Raw genomic sequence first — 24260 nt, forward strand, 5'->3', positions numbered from 1 at the left:
GTACACTGGCTTTTATGTGATCATATTTTGGTAATAAAGATATGATTCTCTCTTTCTCTTTTTTGTTGGTTATGCATCAAGTTTGCTCATAAAGTTTAAGAGTTTAGCATAACAATAAATTTGGACTGATAATATGGACTTACGACCTATCCACATGAACTTTCACATACTCGGGTCAAGTGGGAGAATGTTGGAAAATAAGGTGTCCATTCGTATGTGCCTCTTCTCATGCACCATACCTTTTTGGTATAATGCATGGTGACCCTTCGAAGGTATCCTTTGGATACCTATATATACACTACATGATGGGCAGTTGTGTTACGTGAAATTGAAGGCTTACAGAGATCGGTCCCTACTCACCCACTGCTTGAAGGCCTGTACTCATCAACAGGAGAAGTTCGGATGAGGAGATCGTTTGTCTCTTGCATTAACGCAATGGCATGGACAGGTATGAGACGATATCCCTTCATCTATGTGTTATACACAATGTGTTAACTCTTCCGAACCTCCACAATGGGTAGCATATAATTCATAGAGCTGGTAAACGACGAAAAGTGGGTGTTCAAGCTTGGCTTGTTCTGTAGAGGCAAGCTCGAGCTAAACCAGTTGAGCTTAAGCTGGCTCATTTACAAAGAAATACATTTTTCAATTGGACTCTAAACCCGTTAATCTAAGATGGCTTATTTAGAAACTAAATCCATTAATTCAAAGTTGTAAGCAGTAGAATTTGAACTCTAGCCTTGTTATTTCAAACTAAACTAAGAATGGGGAGAAGCGAGGCATTCTAAAATTTATAAAAAGTGAGAAACAAAGTATCAATTTGAAAGCAAAACAAAAATAAATAAATAAAAAACAATATGAAAACTGAATATGAATCAAACAAGCAAATAAAAACTAAAATAAATTTGATTAGTCATATATTTCATGATTTTTCAGTAAAAAAATAGATTTTTGTTAAAATCTAACAATGATGATTACCAACTTAAAGAAAGCACATGAGAAGTGAGTGAAAGCCTGAGAAGAGTAGATGGAAAACATGAAAAGAAACATATAAAAAACATATAAGAAGCATGAACAATGTGTGTGGAAAGCATAGGAGAAGCGAGATTCTCATGAAGTTTTGGAAGCAATGAGTAGCATGCTTCTGAAACGAGTTTTTAGGAAGTGCTTTCCACCTACCTAGGAGGTAACTCTGCCTCAAAATCTACAATCTATGATGTAAGATATTATTAGTTAATGAGCCTATAAAATTTTGAACCAAACCAAAAACTTATTGTTTGTGTTTGGCTTACCAAGCCTATTTCATAAGTATTACCGAACAACAAGGGGCTCGTCTCATTTTTATGAGCCAAACATGAGCCGAGCAACAAGGGGCTTGTCTCATTTTCTTGGGCCATATATTATATGAATTGAGTGATGACTTTTATGTCAGCCCATCTCTTTTGCTTCTCTTTTTTATATTGGCGGCAGAACTATTTCCATTTTGTTTGGCTCTTTTCCTGTTGTGCCCTGTTTACCATGCTGAAATCCTAACCACTCAGCAGTACTATTCCAAGTTTGCTTTGCTTTGTTGCTGTCATGGTCTGTTAACTCAAACCATAATCACCCAGCAGGTTTTCAAGATTCATGCATGATGACAACTTGGAAAAGTTTGCTTTAGTTCTTTCACTAAATCAGTTTAGTTTTCTTCATTATATTTATAGATGATTGCCTAGAAGGTTATGGTTTATGTATCACAAGCTTTACACAGCTTTTAACCTGCCAATCTATGTATTAGAACCATTTTCACCTCTTTGATCTCAAACAGCATGTTTTTCCATAAAATCGTGGCATAATCCCTACTGAAAACCTTGTATCTGAAATGATCTAGGACATCTGGTTTTTGTAGCTCTACACATCACGCTGGCTAATAAATTCCCACAAGTTCTCATAGTTCCTTTCTAGTTTTCCTACATCTAGGTATTAGGTTGTGCTTTATGTATTGCATACGATTTTAAACGGAATAGCATCATATATTGTTAACACCAATTCATTGAAAGCTGTCACAGAGACACATGCCATTTTGGCTGTGTCGCTGATCACACCACTGGACAAGCTATGACACGCTGATATGGACATGGATTTCATACAGCCATTATTTTAATACTTTTAATCAGTTTTCATTGCTTTTTAATAATATTTCAATAAAATATGTTTTTAAATATGAAACTATCAAAAATGTTTTTTATTGATTAAAAATGAAAAAAAATCCATGACCTTGTGTCCAAATTTTTCAAGGAAAAATTGAACTTGTGAGTTGAACCTACATCGCATGTTGGGTCATACCAGTATCTATGTGACATGGCTTGAGAGTTGTGGCTACTGTTGATCATTAGGCATCTTATTTGTCTACAAAATCTTGTTAAAAAGATTTGTCAACCATTCTAAACCTTTCTCACCCAATCATTTTCAAGCCTCGATAGGTATACATCTGGGTCAACTGCTCTTCTTGATTTCATTTTCTTTAAAGCCTCTGCAATTTCTTTCTTTTGAATCTTGCGCATGAAGTCTTGATTCATCTCATGAAAAGGAATGGAGAAGACTTCAAGATCCTGAGCATGACTTTCATTAAATAGCTTATCAAAATAATCTTTTCATCTCTCCTTAATCTTCTCATCTTTGACTAAAACCCTTTGTGTTTCATCTTTGATACATCTAACAATACCCAGATCTCTCAATTTCCTATCTCTCATCTTTGCAAGCCTATAAGTATCCTTCTCGCCCTTTTGGTATCCAACTTGTTATAAACCTCCTTATATACCTTATCCCTCGCGTTTCAAACTACTTTTTTAGCTTCCTTCTTTGCTATCATATACTTCTCCAAATTCTCATTATCACAACTCTTAGATTTTTATAACACTCTCTTTTAACCTTAATAGCTAATTTGACATCCTCGTTCTACCATGATGTATCTTTACCTAGCGGTGCATCGCTTGTAGACTCACCCTACCTCTTTAGTCACTTTTCTCATGCCACCCGCTATCTTATTCCACATTGATTCTGAATCCTCTTCGAGACACCAATCAGCTTCCTTAACTACCTGCTCTAGAAATATTTCTTATTTAGCTCATTTTAGTGCCTACCACTTAATTCTAGGATCTATCCTTTTTGTGGCATTTTCTAATTCTAAGATCTAAAATTAAGACTCTATGTTGTGTAGCTACAGTTTCTCCCGGTATAACCTTACAATCGATGCAACAACCCCTATCTCTCTTTCTAAGTAGGAAAAAATCTAGTGAGACTCCCTCTTCCTAAACCAAGTGTTTGCTAAGATCATATCATAGAACAAACAAAAATCTAAAATCCTTTCTCCACTTTTGTTTTTCTCCTGTACCATAGCCTCCATGGATACTCTCAAATCCATCTCTACATGTCCATTAAGGTCACCGTCGATGAAAACTTTTCTCCATAAGATATCTCTTGTACTACTCCATCTAAATCTTTCCAAAATTGACGCTTAATGGAATCATCTAAACCTACTTGCGGTGCATAAACACTAATAATATTAATAATATCCTTACCTAATGCTAATTTAATAAGTAAAATCCTATCACCCTTCCTACGGACCTCAACTATATATCTATAAACTTACGACTAATAACAATCTCTACTCCATTCATATTCCTATTTATTCTTGTATACCAAATCTTATATCCCCAAGGTTCTATCACTTTTGCTTTCTCACCTAACCATTTAGTTTTTTGTAGACATAAAATATTCATCTTTCTCCTATACATGACATCTACTAACTCTACCAACTTGCCAGTTAAAGACCCTATGTTTCAAGTGGCTAACCTAATTTTATGGTCTTGAACTATCTTCTTTACCCCCACCCGTCCAACAAAGTGAAGAAACTCTTGCCTATTTGACACCACACTCAAGCGCCGGTCTGACGCGTCGCTTTTGAGCAACGACCTAGCAACCCTTGCCCATTTATCACTGCCTCTAGGCCTATAAAGTACAACGCGTCGATCAGTAGAAAACACCCCAACGAAATTCTCATATTGGTTCATATTCATAGGGTATGACTAAGTTTTTATGCTAACTGTCACTGGCCTACCGCAAACCTCCTCCTTTATCCGGGCTTGGGACCGGCATTGTATAACTAAACAGTTATACACAGGCTGTGTATAACTATATATATTGAGAAGTGGCTTCCCTGATATGTTAAAGGACATAACCTGATCTTGGTGCTTGCATGGACTTGGGGTTTTTTTATCTGTATAGCAGGAATCAGAAAGCTTACATGCCCTTTGTATGTCAGTTGGAAGCTCTTTCATGTAAAAGTGCAACATCAAGTATGTATAGCGAAGGAATACGCTTGATTAGGTCCTGGAAAGTTCATGACAATGTGCTCAATTATTAACAACAATATAAATTAGAAGTTTCTGAGGAAGATGTATACCCAAGACCATCCCTTTAACTCAGAGCCCATGAATACATGAACTCCAGGCACAACTTCAAACCCCCATTGTGTAATGGATCAGCCTATCACATTGTTCAAGTGATAATTGCTCTTGATGATCATTTGCTTCTCCATTTTTGTGGTAAAGCGGTGGGTCAACTGGCTGTAAAATCTAAATATGCGTACATATGTTCTTCAAGCTGACAACTGATTCATCATTTTCCTCATCAAGCAAGTGTGCCCACACAGGTCGAATCAGTCCCATATGATGATAGGATACACAAGGACAACAGTAGAATGTTCAGTTACTCCCATTATCATCCCCATCGTCATGCTCTTTGTTGAGAGGCAGAGAGTCAGCACAAGGTCTAGGATACACAAGGACAATAGTAGAATGTTCAGTTACTCCCATTATCACCCCCATTGTCATGCTCTTGGTTGAGAGGCAGAGAGTCAGCACGAGGTCTCTTCAGTTCTCGTTCCCCTATGTGCAATCCAATGCTGATATCTTGGTCCGAAAAACTCTTCAATGCAGAAAGGCTCTTTTCTTCTCTCCCACCATCTTGATCTGATTGCCTCTTATACACGCCACTGGAACTTGGCATGAATTCATGCTCTATGCTAGCTTCTGCACCACCTACACTAAACTCTGGATGATTAAATATGGTTTTAATTCCAGCCCCTGGAGCACCTTCTGCAGAGAAATTCTGGATGGTTAGACCAAGAGGCTCGTAAATATATTCCGTTCGGTCCTGCTGTAATGTGCCAACTGTAGTGTAACCTAGTGGAGATGATTCTCCCACAGTAGAACCAATAGCTGCAGCGGAGCTTAGTCTTTGCTCATTCAGAGCTTCTGTTGGTCACGAGTAAAAATTTAGATACTTTGTATACTCTTGCTTAAGAAAATCAATAGAAAAAACTAACAAAATAACAAAGACAAACCTTGAAGTTCTTTATCACTTGTGATAAGATCAATTTCAAGAAGATCAAGAAGTCGACCAAGGTCAACCCCACTGGTCCAGTTCTGAGGACCACGACCATTTTTCAGCTTCAACTTCCCGCGGTTCGCTGTTCCACCCCATATTATTCCAATTGGCCTTGGTTTCTCAATACCATCTCCAGTTAAAAGAATAAGGCTTCCACTGTCACCTTCCAGGTCAAAAGTTTGTTGGTTTTCTCCAACAACAAGAAAATCAGTTAAAAAGCAGATTCCTTTCTCATCATTGTATTCAATTGCATATGCCATTACAGTTCCAGTTGTTAAACCAGAGCTTCTTCCGATCTTAATGACTTTCTTTCCTATGAGGCTGTTTATAGGCGATTGCAAGTCCACAACCATAACATTACCAATCTCACCAATGCCTTTCACAGATGTAGTCACACTGGAAACATCAAAACTGTGTGCAAAAGGAACAAAGGCACCATCCGCTCTTAAAAATGTTTCTGCAAACACATCAAACCATGATATGTAAAATTAGATCCCTTGAAAGTTGCCAGATCAAATGGAAGTGATACATTAACCCATAAAAATGTGCTAGTCAAGTTCCACGGTCTCATGCTCCCAGCAAATTCAAGGGCATATTTGGAGATGGCAAAAATGTTAGAGGAGATTTTGGAGCAAAAAATTTGATGCTAGGTGATGCCACAAAGCTGGATCAAGGGACTTTCCAAAATATCAAATAATATGAAATAAAAACCATGTTACCTGGGTTAGTTCCCGCAAACATTCCATACCAAACATCATCAGTGATAAATGATGTTGCCCTCTCCACAGCACCAAGATACACACCTGGGCCAAGGTTGGGTGGCAAAGGATGAAACATCTTCTGGTTAGGATAGTCTAAATCAACTGCAACATGTCTATTTGTAAGAAAGCCAACTTGTCTGTTTCCTGTTCGGCTTTTCACAATGGCACCCAGTGTTCCATATGTCTCTTGGCTCGCAACCTAATGGTTTAAGTATGTGAGCCAAAGCAATATCACATGGCAAAAACATAAAAACAGACAAAAGAAGCTAACCAATGTACACATTAGGGTTCATCTGCCAATCAGTATCACACAAAAAGAAAAATCACTTAAAAGTGATTAATATCCAAATGTGTGAATTCATACCATCTAGAAAAAAGAGATTTATTGTTATTTTTGACATAATTAAGGAAACCAGTGACATGATGATCTCATCCATTTTGAAGGACACACACACACACACACACACACACACACATATATATATATATATATATATATATATATATATATATATATATATATATATATATATATATATATATATCATAATAAATATGCTACTGTAGTTTCAAAATAAACCTTGATTGTGCACATGAGGATATGACACATATATCTGAAAACCTTGTCTAGCATGCACTAGCATTTTCATGTGTAAGATACATCACTATTTTCTATGTCAGGACACGAGATACACCATTTTTGTGCAATTTTCTATTAAAAGTAGTATAAAAAGAGACATGACATGAGGGCAAGTTGAAGACTATTTGAAAAGAGTACGCAAAAAATCTGAGTTTTCAACAAAGTTTCATGGAGAGTGATAAAGATGAGAGAAATGGCAGATGAAATCTAACACTATGAAATGCTCCACATGTTCATGAACAGCGCCAAAATAAGAATTGCAGGATGGAATGACAGTCACAACCGGTTCGATTTGAATATAAATGGCAATGTTCCATGAAATGTTATGGCAGCTATCTCAAATTTAACATTAATCTACAGAAACTTCATAACATGCTTGTTATCACAAACTTATCATTCTTCCAATTTCCTGCAAGAAATAAGAAACCTAAAATATGTTAGGGAGAAAGAAACAAGGAAAACCTATGGAAGAAACCAGCTCATAAAAATCAGGGACTTTGGCAAAAGGGACAATTTAAAGTATATATTAATCATTTTAGAAATGGGAAAGAGTGACTTGTCAAAATTTGAAGTGGCTTCTCCCAAATGAAGCTAATAACAACAATTGCATTTTTACACATGCTAGCCCATCAAAGCAAAGAAAAAAAGCCCATCAAAGCAAAGAAAAAAAGGGCAGTCGTATAAATATTCTTTAGAACGTGGCACCTAATAAACAGTCAAGAAAAATACTTTTACATATTTGTTTCGTTCTTGCATTTGAAATAAATAAATCCTTAACAACCCGAACCCAGATTCCAGTCAAACCAAGAGGACAGAAGATGATGCATCAAGTGGTCATATTTTTCAATTCACAGCTACATAAACATGATGCAAATAATGGACTTATTTTTTTCATATATATTAATTGCAGATACTAAAATATACAAGATAACAGTGATGGTTAATCATCCTGCCCATAGCTATAAGGGCAGAAAACTATGGGAGTGCACGCAAAAATTAAGAGGAAACTACTATACATATGTGTGTGGACTTCATTTGGTGTACTCAAAAGTACAGATGGGCCAGTACAATCAGCAATGTCATGCCAGAAACTGGTAGGGTTTGGCATCATCCTGATGGGCACCATTTCCTCTACCAATATTGGGAATCTCCTTTGTCGGGAACCAGTGATATCTTGATTTTTTTTGTGTGGATACTCTTCATAGCAGCAAGCGGGCCAATTTTATAGCTCGAAAAAAAAACCTTTCTAACTGATGCCATTCTGACATCACATTGGCTAAAAATAGGGTGGCACCAGCCAAGAAAGACAAAAAACTGAGCATGATGTGAATAGGCATGCTTCAAGGTCAGTTATTCACATCAACCCTACACTTGAATCGTTGGCATATTGCATAAGAAATCCTAATTAAGTATGGGTAATTGAGGGGTCCAGCTTACGGGCCAGGCATCTCTTTGACTTGAGAACTAGTGTTGCCTCCCCGCCCAGCACTATCAGCATGACAGAGCAATGTTGCATGACGGTAGAAGGTGTTAAAATACACACACACACACACACACACACACACACACACACACACATATATATATATATATATATATATATATATATATATATGTGTGTGTGTGTGTATGTGAAATACCCGGTAGGGGTATTTTTGTCATTCCACATAGTTGTTTATAGAAACAATTATTTGTTAATTAGGTTAGTTTATTATTTGTAATTTGTATTTTTTTCTTTTTTTAATCCTTTTATTTCACGCAAAAGGGGGGCCAACATAGAGCCGTTGGGCCTCCCAACAGTCACATCTCAAAAGGGGGCCCCACATAGAGCCATTGGGACCCCCAACGTCTCTATGGAGAGCCCCCAATGGGTCTCCTTTTTGAGCTTTCTTTTCGTATAAATAGGGGTGACTCCCCCTTGTATTTTTTAAGCCTAAGAGCTCCTCTCTAATAAATCTCTTATTATTTTTTGTGTTGCCTTTTAAAGGATTGTGGTATTGTCCACATAGTGGACTTCTCTCTTATTCTCTCTCTTGTATTTGTCCATTGTGAATGCTTTAAGCATTCTTTGTATTTCTGCATACTTCATTACATGGTATCAAAGCGATACGATTCTTGAAAGTTGAAAGCACAACATTCCTCTTCATTCTTCCTCTCGTACTTTGTTGGTGCAATGGAATAAAAAATTGACCTATCCTTCAAGCTCAATGGCAAGAACTCCGCAATGGAGAATAATCTTAAAGGTAAGAAACTTTGGGGTTATGTAATGGGTTATATTCCAGAACCCCAACTAAAGTTCACCAAAATTGAAGGAGATCAAGAAAATGCTCTTGAGGGAAATGCTCGCCTCAAAGAAATTGAAGAACATCAAAGAAAGATGGAGGATTAGGAAAGCAATCATGCAAAAATCCTTGCGTGTTTTATGAATAACGTTGAACTCAAGGTATGTGCAAATATAGCTAAATTTCGCCGAGCCAATGAAGCTTGGTTCTTTATGAAGGATATGCATACCCAAAAAAACCTTGCAACTTCTTGCAAAAAAAAATAAGAACCACTAAGCAAGAGGATTTGAGCATTCAAGACTATTATAATGCTCTAAATCCTTTATGGGATGAATTGGCTCTTTTGGAGCCTAAGTGGGTGGATATGCTGAATGTTGAACTTAGACAAAAGCAAATGGAACAAGAAAGATTGTTTCAATTTTTATTTGGGCTTAGACCCGAATTTGAACAAGTAAGATCCTCACTGTTTCATAGATCCACTCTTCCTCCTTTGGAAGATACTATTGCCGAAATTACTCAAGAAGAAACACGACTTGGCATGAGTAAAAGTTTAGATAAAGTCCTTGTCGTATCTAAACTCGACAACAATGTTAAAACATACAAACCACCACATTTTGGAAAACAAAGAAACTATAATGGAGGTAGAAAGACGATTGTGTGTCATCATTGCTATGAATCGGGTCATATTAAACCCGCTGCCCAAAATTAAATGAAACTTTCAAGCCTAAGGTAGTTTCCGTTGAAGAATCCATCACCAAAAAGAAAGATGAAGGCAAGAGTGGAGATATCTCGAAAAAACTCTTAGACAAATATCCATGGCTCTTCAACAAATACTCAAGGCTACATCCTCTACATCAGGCGCCGCCATTGCCTCTACATCACCACCCAGTACGTATTCTTGGATTCTAGATTTCGGAGCATATTTTCATATGACCTCTCATGAGAATGCTTTAACCAATGTATGCACCAATTCAAAAATATATTTTGTCTCTACGGCCAATGGAACCTTTTTAAAAATAAAAAGTATAGGAACACTAGATTCTAAAAATTCTCAAAACCTTTTTGTTCCAAAAGTAAGAGTGGTTCCAAAATTAAACCTAATTTTTTTTCGATCTCCCAAATTGTCGATCATGGATGTGAAATATCTTTCTCATCTAAGGGTTGCTTTGTGCAGGATCTCCAGTCCAGGAAGCGGATTGAACAAGGCTATAGGAATGGAGACCTCTACTATATGGATCATTTGATTCTCCCTACAAACTCTTTTTGTACTTATGTCCAAGATAAAAGTATTAAAATTTGACATAAAAGACTTGGACATCCAAGATACTCTAAAATGTATCTTTTTTTTTTTAAACAAATTTTGTAAAAAAAAATATATAGATTGTAAATATTGCATTTTTGGGAAAATAAATTTTATTCCATTTCCAACTAGAACTTTTATATCAACAAGACCTTTTGAATTGGTGCACTCGGATGTTTGAGGTTCATCTCTAGTTATATCTAAAGGTGGTTATTCATATTACATAATATTCATTGATGACTTTACTAAATATGTATGGATTTATTACATTAATCTTAAATCAAAAGTTTTTCTTTCTTTAAAGAATTTTGTATGAAAGTTCAAAACCAAATTCAAAGTAGCATATCCATTCTTAGATCCGATTCGGGTGGAGAATACCTATCCAATAATTTTCAAGATTACTTAAAGCAAAATGAAATTTGTCATCAAAGATTATGTCCTAGAACTTCAAAACAAAATGGGTTAGCGAAAAGAAAACATAGGCATATTATAGAAACCGCTAGAACTTTGCTTATTTCCAAAAATATTCCTAAGAATTTTTAGGCCGAAGCCATTTTAACTTCCATATATTTAATAAATCGTATGCCATCATCGAATTTGAAAAATCTCTCCTTATGAAAAAACTTTTAAAATTTACACCTGATTTCAATCACCTTTGTATTTTTTGTTGTAAGTGTTTTGTCCTCTTTAATAAAAGGGATAAGTTGTCTCCAAAAGTGATTGAATGTGTTTTCCTTAGATATAGTGAAAATAAAAAAGGATATAGATGCTTTGATTACAAAAATAATAAACTTTATGTTTCAAAAGATGTGACCTTCTTAGAATATGAAAATGGTTTTGAAAAACTTGATAAAAAAGATGAAATTAACCATATGTTCTTGTATGATCTTTTCCCAACGGAAGATATATATGATGATTCTTTGAATCATTTTGAAATTATAGATGATACACATCATGAAGTACCTAATATTGAACTATCACCAAGTAGTGATGACATCATTGATAAAAATCTTCATGTTTATACCCGGCGTGAACAAGATAAACCTATTAGTGCTCTAGAAAAATATTATCAAAATAATGAATCTATAAAAGAAACCTCCCTTAGACGATCTTCTAGATAATCCATTCAACCAAATAGGTTTGTGTCATATGAATCACTTACATCGAATTATAGGGCTTGTCTAATAACTTTGCACTTATATCATGAGTCCGCACATTATCATCAAGCAAAAAATATACTCCATTTGACTGAAGCCATGAAAATTGAACTAAATGCTCTCAAGAAGGCTAACACTTGGGAAATAGTTAAACTTCCTCTAAAACAAAAAAAACTATTGGATGCCGGTGGGTTTTTAAAGTTAAAACCAGAGCTACTGGAAGCGTCTCTGCTATAGGGGAAGCGTACTTCCCCGATACGCGCTTCGGAAGCACAAAATGCAGCACTTTCGAAATGCACGGGGAAGCGTACGCTTATGACAAGAAGTGTATCCCCCTTTAATGGGGTATGTGTACCCCTTTAATGGGGTATGCGTACCCCCATTAAAGGGGGACGTGCACCCCATTAAAGGGGTATCATACCCCCATTAAAGGGGGTAGTGCACCACATTAAAGGGGGACACACACCCCATTAAAGGGGTACGCATTATGCATTTTACCATTTTACCCTTGTTTTTAAAAGAAAGATTTTTTCATTAAGGGTAAAATGGGAAATTTTAAAAAGTCGTGAAATAAAAACTCGAAAGAGAGGCTTAGGGTTTTTTTTTCACGCCTCTTTCGAGACTCTCTTCCTCCCTCTCTCGCTCAACCGATTTAGCAACCTTCTCCGACGACCTCTACCGACCGGCAATGACTACTATATTCAAGTACATTTTTATTTGTCTTTTGTTTTAATCGAAGGAAACCAATGTTTTTGGTCAGCCAAACAACCAAAACTCAAATTTTTCAAAACCTAGTTTCTCAAAACCCAAGTTTTGCCCTCTGTTCTTGGCTTCCTCATCTCGATACTCACAAGGACCCAAGTTTTTTCCATCAGGGTAACACCTTTTTTTGTTTGTTTTTATTTTTACTTGGAGAAACTGCCTCAGACATAGAGACTTAGCTTCGTTGGTTCAGCCTGCTATACTTATGATTGTTGTCCTGTCAGCATAAAACTCTGAGGGCTTACCCCTCGACCCCAGGGAGTCACCATGCTTCGATGTATTCAGAGGGGTCACTTGCTTGAGCTCAGCCCATTTGTTCACTTGGACGGCTCCCAATCGAGCTTAAATGGGCAGAACCCCAACTAGTTCAGTGCCTTGTGTGGCCAAAGTAAAAGTGTTAGTCTTGAGATAATCTTGGTGAAAAAAAAATCGTGATATTCTTGAAATTTTGTTTCCTAAGGAAAATATAAAAAAAAGATATATTTAGAATATTTTTAAATATAAGCGAATTAAAAAGATTCTAGAAACACTATTTTAGTAAGATCATGATAAAAATGTGATATTTTAAAAAATTGGAGATAATTTTTAAAAGATCATGATAAAGCCACACTATATACAAGCAATCACAGATCGTGTAAAGTACTGATCTACAAATAAAGTGCAAGCACGTCAACTTTTGGGTTAACATTAGCAAGTGTTAAGTTTTTGTTATAAATATAAATATATAAATATGAGTGGTTGAACACTTTATGTTCGGGCTCAACTTGTTTAGCTTAATGAACTACTCATGGCTTGGCTTGTCAGCTATACAAACCCCTCATGAATGAGTTCATGGCAAACCGGCCTGAGCTTAGTCATGAGCTACTTGGTTCCTTTACTAACCCTATTCCTAACTGTGGCAAATTTTCTGAATTATTTTGGCTTTTTATAAAACTGGTACTTGATGTACTGCATAATCGAGCTCTTTTGTTATCTACATTCTTTTTTATTTGCATGTTTAACAATTTTTCATAAATGCAAACTTATGAAAGAACTTCCTTTTTCTTTTTTTAATTTTGTTTGCTTCATCATAGTATATTATAGATAGATCTTTTACCTCTATGAATGATGTTTATTTAAAATTTTAAAGTGTTTTAGGTTGATTCCTATACTTTTATGATGCAGGTATATTTGTCTGTTCTTTGCTTCATTAATAACTATCACAAGCTATGATCACGATAATTATGTGACGATGATTATGATTTGTACAATTTGTAGCATGAATCATCTAGTGGTGTTGAGAATGACAATGCAAGAAAGGGCAAGGGGTCTTCTGATTGTCAAATTAGCTATTAAGGTTAAAAGAGAGTGTTATAGAAATCTAAGTAAGAGTCGTGATGATGAGAATTTGGAGAAGTATATGATAGCAAAGAAGGAAGCTAAAAAAGTAGTTTGAAACGCGAGGGATAAGGTATATAAGGAGGTTTATGACAAGTTGAATACCAAAGAGGGCGAGAAGGATATTTATATGCTTGCAAAGATGAGAGATAGGAAATCGAGGGATCTGAGTATGGTTAGATGTATCAAAGATGAAACGCAAAGGGTTTTAGTCAAAGATGAGGAGATTAAGGAGAGATGGAAAGATTATTTTGATAAGCTATTTAATGGAAGTCATGCTCAGGATCTTGGAGACATCTCCATTCCTTTTCATGAGATTAATCGTAACTTCATGCGCAAGATTCAAAAGAAAGAAATTGCAGAGGCTTTGAAGAAAATGAAATCAAGAAGGGCAGTTGGCCCAGATGGTATACCTATCGAGGCTTGGAAATGCTTGGGAGAGAAAGGTTTAGAATGGTTGACAAATCTTTTTAACAAGATTTGGCGGACAAATAAGATGCCTAATGAGTGGAGGAAGAGTACTTTGGTGCCTCTATATAAGAATAAGGATGATATACAAGATTGCACAAACTATCGTGGTATAAAACTCATGAGTCATACTATGAAACTTTGGGAGAGGGTGATTGAGTCTAGGTTGAGGAAGGTTGTCATGATATCGGAGAATTAATTTGGTTTTATACCTGGAAGATCAACTATGGAAGCTATACATCTTCTTAGACAACTTATTGAGAGATATAGAGAGAGGAACAAAGATTTGCATATGGTTTTTATTAATTTGGAGAAGGCATACGATAGAGTACCTAGGGACGTTCTCTGGTGAACAATGATGAAGAAAGGTGTTTCTCTCAAGTACATTAGTATAATTAAAGATATGTATGAAGGAGTAGTAACCAATGTCCGCATTTGTGGAGGGGTGACAACCAATTTTCCTATAACGGTTGGGTTACATCATGGATCTGCTTTAAGCTCTTTCCTATTTGCTATAGTGATGGATGAGCTTACGAGATCAATTCAAGAAAATGTGTCGTGGTGTATGTTGTTTGCTGATGATATTGTTTTGATTGATGAGTCAGAGTTGGGGTTAATGCTAAGTTAGAATTATGGAGACAGACATTGGAAGCAAGAGGTTTTAAGTTGAGTAAGAGTAAGACAAAATATATGGAATGTCGGTTTAGTAAGCAACGAAGTAGTGATGGAAGTGTAGTGAAGCTTGGTGAGCAAAAAATACTGGTGGATGATTGTTTCAAATATTTGGGATCTATCATTCAAAAGTATGGAGAAATTGATGGAGATGTAAATCATAGGATAAAGGTTGGGTGGATGAAATGGAAAAGTGCAACTGGAGTGTTGTGCGATCGTAGAATGCCATTGCGGTTGAAGGGAAAGTTTTATAGGACGACTATTAGGCCCGCTTTACTATATGGTACGAAATCTTGGGCTGCCAAGAGACATCATATTCAAAAAATGAGTGTAGCTGAGATGCATATGCTTAGATGGACGTGTGGAAATACAATAAAAGATAAGATTCAGAACGAGGAGATACGTAAGAAGGTAGGCGTTGCACCCATTGAAAATAAGATGAGAGAGAATCGTTTACGATGGTTTGGACATATTCGGCGAAGGCCTAATGATGCTCCAGTTAAAAGAATGGAGAAATGGGAAAATATATTAGTTAAAAGAGGTCGGGGTAGGCCTAAGAAGACTTGGATGGAGATGATAGGAAAGGATATGAATGCTTTGAACCTCACCGAGGACATAGCATTGGATAGAAATGATTGGAAAAGAAGGATTCATGTGGAAGACCCAGAATGATTTTCTTTTTTGGTTCATATCGCCGACCCCAATTGTTTTGGGATAAAGGTGTAGTTGTTGTTGTTTGTTGTTGTTGGATTCTTCTAATTCCCCTTCAGTTCTTTCAACAAGCTTCCTCAATCAGTTAGTTTTCAAAAAATTAAATACCTTAAATTTTCTTACTTGAAAAAGACAAATCTTTCCTTTTATTCAGAGCCAAGATCTTTGTGATCATTTGGATGGATCGATTCAGACTTCACCAAAATTTATACTAAGAGAGGAAAATGATGAAAAAGGGGTTGTTATTAAATCCTTACAGGTTCAGAACCCAGAATACGTTTCTTGGATGAAACACGATCACGTGTTGGTGGCGTATATCACCTATAAACTGTCATAGAAGGTTTTGGTAAGCATTTTGGATGATTGCACATAGACCCAACTTGTGCAAACGTTATCACAGGTTTCTGAGGCCAGAGTTATGTTTCTCAAAAGGGAGTTCCTAAATCTCAAAAAGGGATCCATGTCTATCATGGAGTACCTTAAAAAGATGAAGGAAATCACATATCAGATTGTTGTGATTAGTCACATCATTTAAGATAAAGATAAGGTACAACAGATTCTTAATAGATTAGGACCTGAATACAACGTTATCTATACTACCTTATCTTGTTTTGATGAGCTGCCTACTTTTGAAGCTTTACGTCTTAAGTTGCTACAATTTGAGATGAATTTAGGAGGAGGATTTGATGAAAATCCTAAAAGGGCAGCAGACATTCAAGTACTTATTTCAAGCACATAGTTTTGGAAAGAAAGAGGAGGCATGAAAGGATGAGGCAGAGGGCGAGGAGGTAAACAGGGAGGACGTGGGTTGCTCTCACTTCCTAATACACCTCCTATTTTTTACCAGGGCAAGAAAATACTCACCTGCTATATTTACAAGAAACCTGGACATGTTAAAGCAAACTACTGGTATAAAGATGATGACAAGTATGTTGGAGAGCAGAGCTCACAGAGTAAAAGTGCACGACATAAGCCTGATGGATCAGAGACGGAACTAGTGGATAGACAACTTCTATAGGCCGCTTTAGCAAGGTTGAATTTAAAACAAAATGATCAAGGAGTTTGGTACATTGATTCCAGGGCAGCAAATCATATTATTGGGGATAAAGGTAATCTTAAAAACTTGCCTCTTTACTTTGGTAGAGATAGACTTACTACCGGAGATGACACTCGTCACCCCATCACACACACTGGAAAAGGTTTCATTCCCATGTCAAATTCAAATCTTTGCCTATCGAATGCTTTTCTTGTTCCAAATATAAAAAAGAACCTTGTTTCTATTTCTAAACTTGTTGATGATACCAATTCTTGTGTCATTTTTACTCCTATTTATGTGAAGGATCTTCACATGAAGAGGACGTTCACTAAAGGAAAAAGGCAGAAGAATATGTATCTCTTCAAGGAGAATCTGTTGGCTCGTGTTCTAGTTCAATATGTTGAAAAGTCATATTGTTTGGTCAATGAATTAGAGTCCAATAAGTCAAGTGTCTGGCATAGTTGTTTAGCCCATTGTAATAAGGTCTTTATTTAGAGGTTTGTTTCCAATGATTTGATTTCAGTGTCTAGTTTGAGTCACGAGTTAAATGAAATTTGTCCTAGTTGTCAAGTGTCTAAGAGTCATGTACTTTCATTCATTTTGAATAATGAAAGAGCTTCTAAATTGTTTGAAATCGTGCATTTTGATGTATAAGGACCGGCTCCAACTGTTTCTTCTTCCGGGAGCCAATATTATGTCACTTTCATTGATAATCATTCTCGATATACATGGATATTCTTCATGAAATATAAGCATGAAGTTTTCACAATTTTTAAGAACTTTCATGCCATGGTTCGAACTCAGTTTTCTTTAGCCATTCTTAATTTCCAGTGTGATGATGGGGTGAGTACTCTTCAAATGACTTTATTCGATATCTTAAGGAGAATAGAGTTAATAGAAGGGTATCTTGTACCCAGACACCTCAGCAAAATGGACTTGCTAAGAGAAAACACAGGCATGTTGTTGAAAGTGCACTAGCCATGATGAATGCAAGATTTGTTCCCTTATTCCTTTGGACAGATGCCTTCCATATGGTCGTGCATACCATAAATATGTTGCCCATGAAACTGCTGCAATATAAATCCCCACATTATGAATTGTTTGGCCAGCATCCCAATTATAATTATCTAAAGGCATATGGTTGCACGTGTTATGTTCACATTGATGCCTTTCTGTGAAACAAGTTTGACAAAAGGGCTTATGACGTTAAAAACAAATGCATTCGTATATCCAAAAATGTTGTTTTTTATGAATCTGTTTTTTTTTAAAAGACAATAATGTACAAAGTATTCAACTGCAGTCAAAATAGCTATATCAACCTTGGTTAGATGATGGTATGTTCTCTATCGAGGCAGCAACAACAAATGATGCAAACGATGACAAATTAGAAGGTGCACATGTGAAGTCAGACCAACCAAATATTGAGGGACAACAAGTTGATCATTCTGATGACATAGAAGGAAGATTCAAAGGAATTACAATAAGCTGCAGGATTCCAAATATTGAATCTGAAAATACATCCGAGAGCATTTCAAAACAAGAAAATGTTGAATCTGAAAATGATCCCAATGAACAAGGACAAATAATGAGAAGATCTGTAAGAGTGCGACATCCCATTGATAAATGGATAAGTTATAAAAAATTTAGAATGGACCATCAAATATTTTTAGCTACTGTATCTCACCATGAAGAACCTCGAGGCCTCAAAATCCAACAAATGGATTGAGGCTATGAATGAAGAAATGCAGGTTTTACATGGGATATTGTAAAAAGACCCGTAGGAAAGAATGTAGTTGGATCAAAATGGGTCTTTAAAATAAAATATAAATCAGATAACAACATAGAGAGATACAAGGAAAGGCTGGTTGCACAGGGTTTTAACTTTTACCCAAGAACATAGGTTGGACTATGATGAAACATTCAATTCAGTAGCAAAAATGGGAACTATCAGAGTTGTTCTTTCTCTAGCAATGGATCATGGTTGGCACTTAAGTCAATTGGATGTTAAAAATGTGTTCTTGTATGGAGATCTCAAGGAAGAGGTGTATATAGAGCAGCCGCAAAGGTATAATGAAAAAGATCTAGCCAACTGTGTGTAGATTGAACAAAGTTCTATATGGGCTAAAATAAGCTTCTCGGTCATGGTTTGAGAGTTTCTCACTTGAAATCCAACAACATGGTTTTCGTAGATCTCATTTGGATCATTTTTTGTCCATCTACAAAGGTGATAAATGGATTATAGTATTACTCATTTATGATGATGATATCATAGTTGCAGGAAATTTCAAAGACCATATTAATGCTATTAAGAGTGGGATGAATAGTAGATTCAAATAGAAGACTTGGTAGACCTTAAATATTTTTTGGGCGTTGAGGTTGATCGAGGAAAAAACTCATTAGTGTTGACACAACATAAGTATATTATTGATTTACTCAATCAGGCTTGAATGAAAGATTGCAAGCCAATATTCACTCTAAGTGTTTTGCAACAGAAACTTGGACATGATGGAGACATTTCTTATGATCCTACAAGGTATAGGAGTATTGTGAGTATGCTCCAATATCTTACTTTTACTCATCCTGATATTGTTTATGCAGTCAATTAAGTTTTTCAGTTTATGCACTGCCCTCGTGTGACTCATGTGAGGCTGTCAAAAGAATCTTTAGATATCTGAAAGGCACTCTTGGTGATGGGCTTCGTTATCAGAGAAACGATACTGATAAAGTTGTTTTTTCAATTATAGCTTTTTCAGATGTTGATTGGGAAGGGGATCCGGATGAAAGAAGGTTTGTCTTCGGGTATTGTGTTTTTATTAGGAAGAACCTAGTCTCATGGAGCAGTAAAAAGCAGAAGGCAGTAGCTCGGTCGAGTACTGAAGCTAGATACAGGTCAATGGCGGCAGCATCATCTGAAAGCATTTGGATCAGATATCTATTATCTGATTTATATCAACAGATGTCAAGTTCTATCTTATTTTGTGATAATCAAAGTGCGCTCAAGATATTTTTCAATCCTATTCATTATGGAAGAACGAAGCATATAGAGATAGATCAACACTTTATTAGAAGCAAAGTTGAAAGTAGGGAGATTTCTACTCAATTCGCTAGGACTCATGATCAAGTTGCAGATTTATTTACAAAAGGATTAACTAAGGAAAGGTTTTGGTACTTGAAGAGCAAATTGTTTATGGTTCTTACAATGCACAACCTGAGGGAGGGTATTGAGATGTGAGCTTCTAGGTTTGGATCCAGAACTAGATTGATTGATGTGTTTTGAGTATCATGTTTCTGCTTGTAACGATATTTTAATGTTTCTTTTGTTGCCCTTATTATGTATCTTGTCTATGTATTATAATTAGGATCACTATTGGAATATAACCTAATGGTTAATATAAAGAAAACCACGACTCATGAAGAAGGGTGTGGAGAATCAGTTGTTGCAGTCCTTTCTTCTTCCTCTCTCTTTTTCCATACAAGCTGTGTTTTCTAGTGCAGATCTGCAGATCTTATACGAAGATCTCTCTCCTCTTTCTTCAAATTTGTTAGTGTTTGTCAAGGGGAAAATGAAGGGAATAGTTACTGGAAACTTGCCAAAGAACAAGTATGGTGTAAGGAATTTTCCTTGGTAACAGAAGAAATCTCAAAACAGAAGAATTATTCTGGCTACTGGAAATCATATATGCTAAACCTGATACACCTTTTGAGGGACTTCAGCAAAAGAAAGTCATAAGGAATAGGGCCCAGTTTGGACTCCAGTGTTATGATAAGACAATCTTACTAAATCCCTATTTGCTTTGGCTAGAAGAATAGAAATGACCTTGAACAGTTGGACGGATTTCAAGAATTGGCAGGTTAGTATAAGAATCTGCAACATGGATTTGATGCAACCCTTGAGATGGTACTCAAGGAGGCCTACTGATGAAATTATATAAGAACAGTGAGTGCACAGTTCTCTTTGAAGATATGCTAATGGTCATTCTGTAACAAATGTTCTGATAATGCTCCATACAAGGCAGCATTGTGAAGTTTGAAAGCAAAGTTCTTCATATGGTTGGTTATTAAAGAGGAACATTTTGTTCATAGTAATCTTCAAAGAAGGAATTATGCACTAGCAAGACAATGAATAATGTGTTATTGAGCCAGAAACAACTTTATACATCACAATTTCTAATAGCAGACTCGTGGCAGGAAGGTATAATGAACAGAAAAGTGAATGAGCCCTTAAGGATATTAGTAATGAGTTCATGGATCAGATGAAGCAGAAAAATAGTTAAAGATTAGGAGATGATTGATGAGGGTCACTTGGTGGCCCTTGGAAAGCAACAAACTCTACTTCAACAAACCAACTTTATTCATTGACAACATTCTTACAAATATCTTATCTGAAACATTGGTGTGCACCTCTTCGCCTTGACAAAATAAAGTCAATCATTTGTGGGGTTTGGAAGACTTTGAACCTGCAGTGGAACCAATCCACTTAAAGAGCTGTTCTTTCATTTCTTTGAAACTTTGATGCTCCTCTGCTCCCTGTGTTGATAACTGTTAGTCACTTGATACATGTCACTGTTCCTGATAAATTATTTCTATTTGACTAATGCTCCTCTGCCTTTGTTTTGGTAACTACTATCCACTTGATGCATCTCTTTTCTTGATAAATTTAGTCTGATTTGGTTTGCAGTGAAGAAAAACAAGGAAAAAAAACTTCATATCTTGCTGCAGATAATCTACTAGTAAAATTCCATTCAACCAGATGATTATAATAAATTCTTTGCTGATCATCTCAATGCGTCTCTGCAGGTAGTTATTGTTGAACCTCTTATCAATGCTGATTACTAATACATTCATGTTGGCCTTTTCAAATCATGAAAAAGGTGAGGGAGTAAATTTTGCTATCTTTGGAGTTGATTGTCAACCAACAGACCAACCCTAACAGGTTCGTGACTACCATTTTATTCTCTGGTGGATCTTTACATGGCATTTGGCTTTGTTAATTCACATCAAATACTCCGTGCTACTAGTGTCAGATTTGTTTGTGCTTATTTCTTTGCTTTGTTGTGTCCACCAGAGTTACATAGTCAGAGTCATATACTTGTACCAATATTAGGAGGTTGATCAACAAGATTACTTGTTGAAAGAACTTATCACACTTTCTTCATACTAGAGGCTAACTGTTCTCTAATGTATACCATCCCAAACAAGCTGATCATAAACTTCTCCAGTTAATTCCCTAGTACAACTCCTAAAATGAACTATAAGCATCCAACTAAATGCATGAAGCCACAGTTGTTGCACTGTAGATAGGAAGCCAATTAAGAGGGGGTTGGAATTCTTGTTAAGAGTAAGAAACCAATATTGGATATCTTCCAAGAAAAGTGAAGGGTGTCATTGTGCCTTGGGTTTCAGAAAGTAGGGTAAAATAGATTCAATAAATCACCAGGTTACAGTATACTGTGATTTTAGCACAACTTTTTTATTTTATTTTTCAGACTTTTGTATTTTATATAAACTAATTTCCTACTTCTAAATATGCCAACATATTTTTCAGAAAAAAAAAACTTTTTTAGTTTGTCACAAGATCTTCCTTTGCTGAGAAAATCCTGATATAAGATTTGTGACTATTCACGAAACCAAAAGAAAAAGACAATAAAAGCTATTTTTTCTCCAAAGATAACAATAACATAATAAGCATTCTGGAGGGACTATCAACTATAATAAAATCAACAACTACGAATTCACAAGTCTGTTATCTCCATAAATTAAGAAACAGGTTTTCCTTGGTCAGAGAATTATCATGTTAGTGCATGGATTCAACATGAATTACATGAAGATCAGACACTGTGTGCTGAATTGAAGGTGACAAGACTAGGATTGTATCAAGCCTCAGACAAATCAGGAATGCCAGCCAGTTCAATTCAGTTTAGGTAAATCAAATACGTCTGGTAACTTAACAGCTAAATTAGGAGATATGTAAGCTATAAACAGATCAGATACCTTTCCAAAAACAATTATCAAAGAGCTTAAATAGTGAAATTATATTACAATAAAAATAACCATACAAAATATATGATCTCCACTTGGCTACAAAGCCTTGCCTTGACTCAATTCTTAATTAGTAACAAAGGATAGCACTTCAACAGATAGATGGGTTCAATAGTCATTTGCAAGCTACATGGGTCTATCCCTCATTTATTAATTTTGCAAATGGCACATGCCGTATAAATAGGACTAAATTCCATAAAGCCAAACACAGTACATGAATGCATCTACATCCATAGCCTCTTTGAGGATAGATGTTCATCATGACATCTAGGGAACAAGCAAGTCTATTTTAAGAAAAGTGCAGGTTATAGTATACCTGGGAGCCTGAACCAATGCATGGGTCATTTCCACGTAAACCATCTACAAGCTCATTGTATAACTGTTCCTTAGGAGTTGGTGCTGGAACACCATAATAAGAGAACTCCACAACATCCACATCACACCACACACCTCCTGGTCCCTATTCATGTTGAAGCTGTTAGTAATGGAACTTCTAAAGGAAAAAAATGAATGGAAGCATGCAGATATCACATACATTTTATTGATGCCATGAATCAAGCTGAGAGTAAAAAATAAGAGCTATAAGAGGTTCATGTATTTGGTAATATATTATCTGCGCAAAACCAATTACTCACCTCGAGAGCAGAAGGAAGGCGTTGAATGTGACTAAGCCATTGTTTGTGCACTTTCCGTGCAACAAAGACAAGGATAGCAGGTATGTCTGTTAGCACACCCTGCCTGATTCGGAATCCAACAGCAGTGCCAAGACTATAACAACGCAAGATTTTGCTGTGGAATGCCCTTATGGTCATCAGCTCCAGCAGTGTCGTGGCTTGCTGGCCACTGGGTAATCGATCCAGAGTCTCTGGTAGCACCTCTTTTTGAAGGTTCCCAAAATAATTTGCTCTGTCTTCGGCAGCATCATTCAATCTAGAAGAAGTTGGCCATAGGAAGTATGCAGCATTGCCCTCAGAATGATGACCACCTGAAGCAACTGCCTGGAGAGGTGGTGGACTAGTCGAATGAAGACATTGATTGCTGAAGAAAGTTCGTTCAAGATCAAAAGATGATTCAACTGATTGTGTGGATCCAGAGTTTCTTCTTCCTAGCTCCAAAGAACTACCATTGTCCATTTCTTCACCATGCCTATACAAAACTATTTCCAGATGCTCTTAGAATATCTACACCAGAATGACACGGACTAAACCTTAAAAATTGAAGAAGGAAATATCCCAGGAATCTTTATCAGTAACTAGAAGAAAGAAACGAGGAAAAAAGGGAAAAAAAAGAAGAAACAAGTCAGCAGCATGTCTACTCAACTTGAAGAACAGAGCAAGTGACAGATTTTTGTCTTAAAACCTCTAGTTTACAGTCAATGCTTTCGTAAAAAAGTGCAACAAACCAAAATAGAAACCGAAAACTTCCTTATGAATGACCAAGAAAAAGAAAGAAGAAAATACAAAAACAAGTTAGCATTTCATCAACTAATGCTATACAAGGAAGGGAATGTCTCTTCCATCATACAAAGAAATGCTCAAAAGGGTGGCATGTGCCTGAGAATTGGGAGTTCCTATTATAATGCACGACCAAATAAGGGGGTTCACTGCAAATACTAGCGTGGTTCA

At 36.2% G+C, this 24260-nt stretch overlaps 1 protein-coding gene across 1 annotated transcript; it reads right to left on the reverse strand.

Annotated features, from left to right (window-relative positions):
• Nucleotides 1-4842: 4842 nt before the first annotated feature.
• LOC149831099 (protein NARROW LEAF 1-like) lies at nt 4843-23768 on the reverse strand. The gene is made up of 6 exons (XM_090012934.1): nt 23271-23768; nt 22952-23095; nt 6150-6390; nt 5387-5887; nt 5136-5297; nt 4843-5072 (listed from the first exon to the last, which is right to left on the reverse strand). Exons 1-6 carry the CDS (start codon nt 23766-23768, stop codon nt 4843-4845), a joined length of 1776 nt encoding a protein of 591 aa, XP_089869060.1.
• Between the last annotated feature and the right edge of the window lie 492 nt (nt 23769-24260).

The sequence above is a fragment of the Nuphar pumila genome, chromosome 7 (genome assembly GCF_984573655.1).
Source record: "Nuphar pumila chromosome 7, dmNupPumi1.hap1.1, whole genome shotgun sequence".
Classification (NCBI taxonomy): domain Eukaryota; kingdom Viridiplantae; phylum Streptophyta; class Magnoliopsida; order Nymphaeales; family Nymphaeaceae; genus Nuphar; species Nuphar pumila.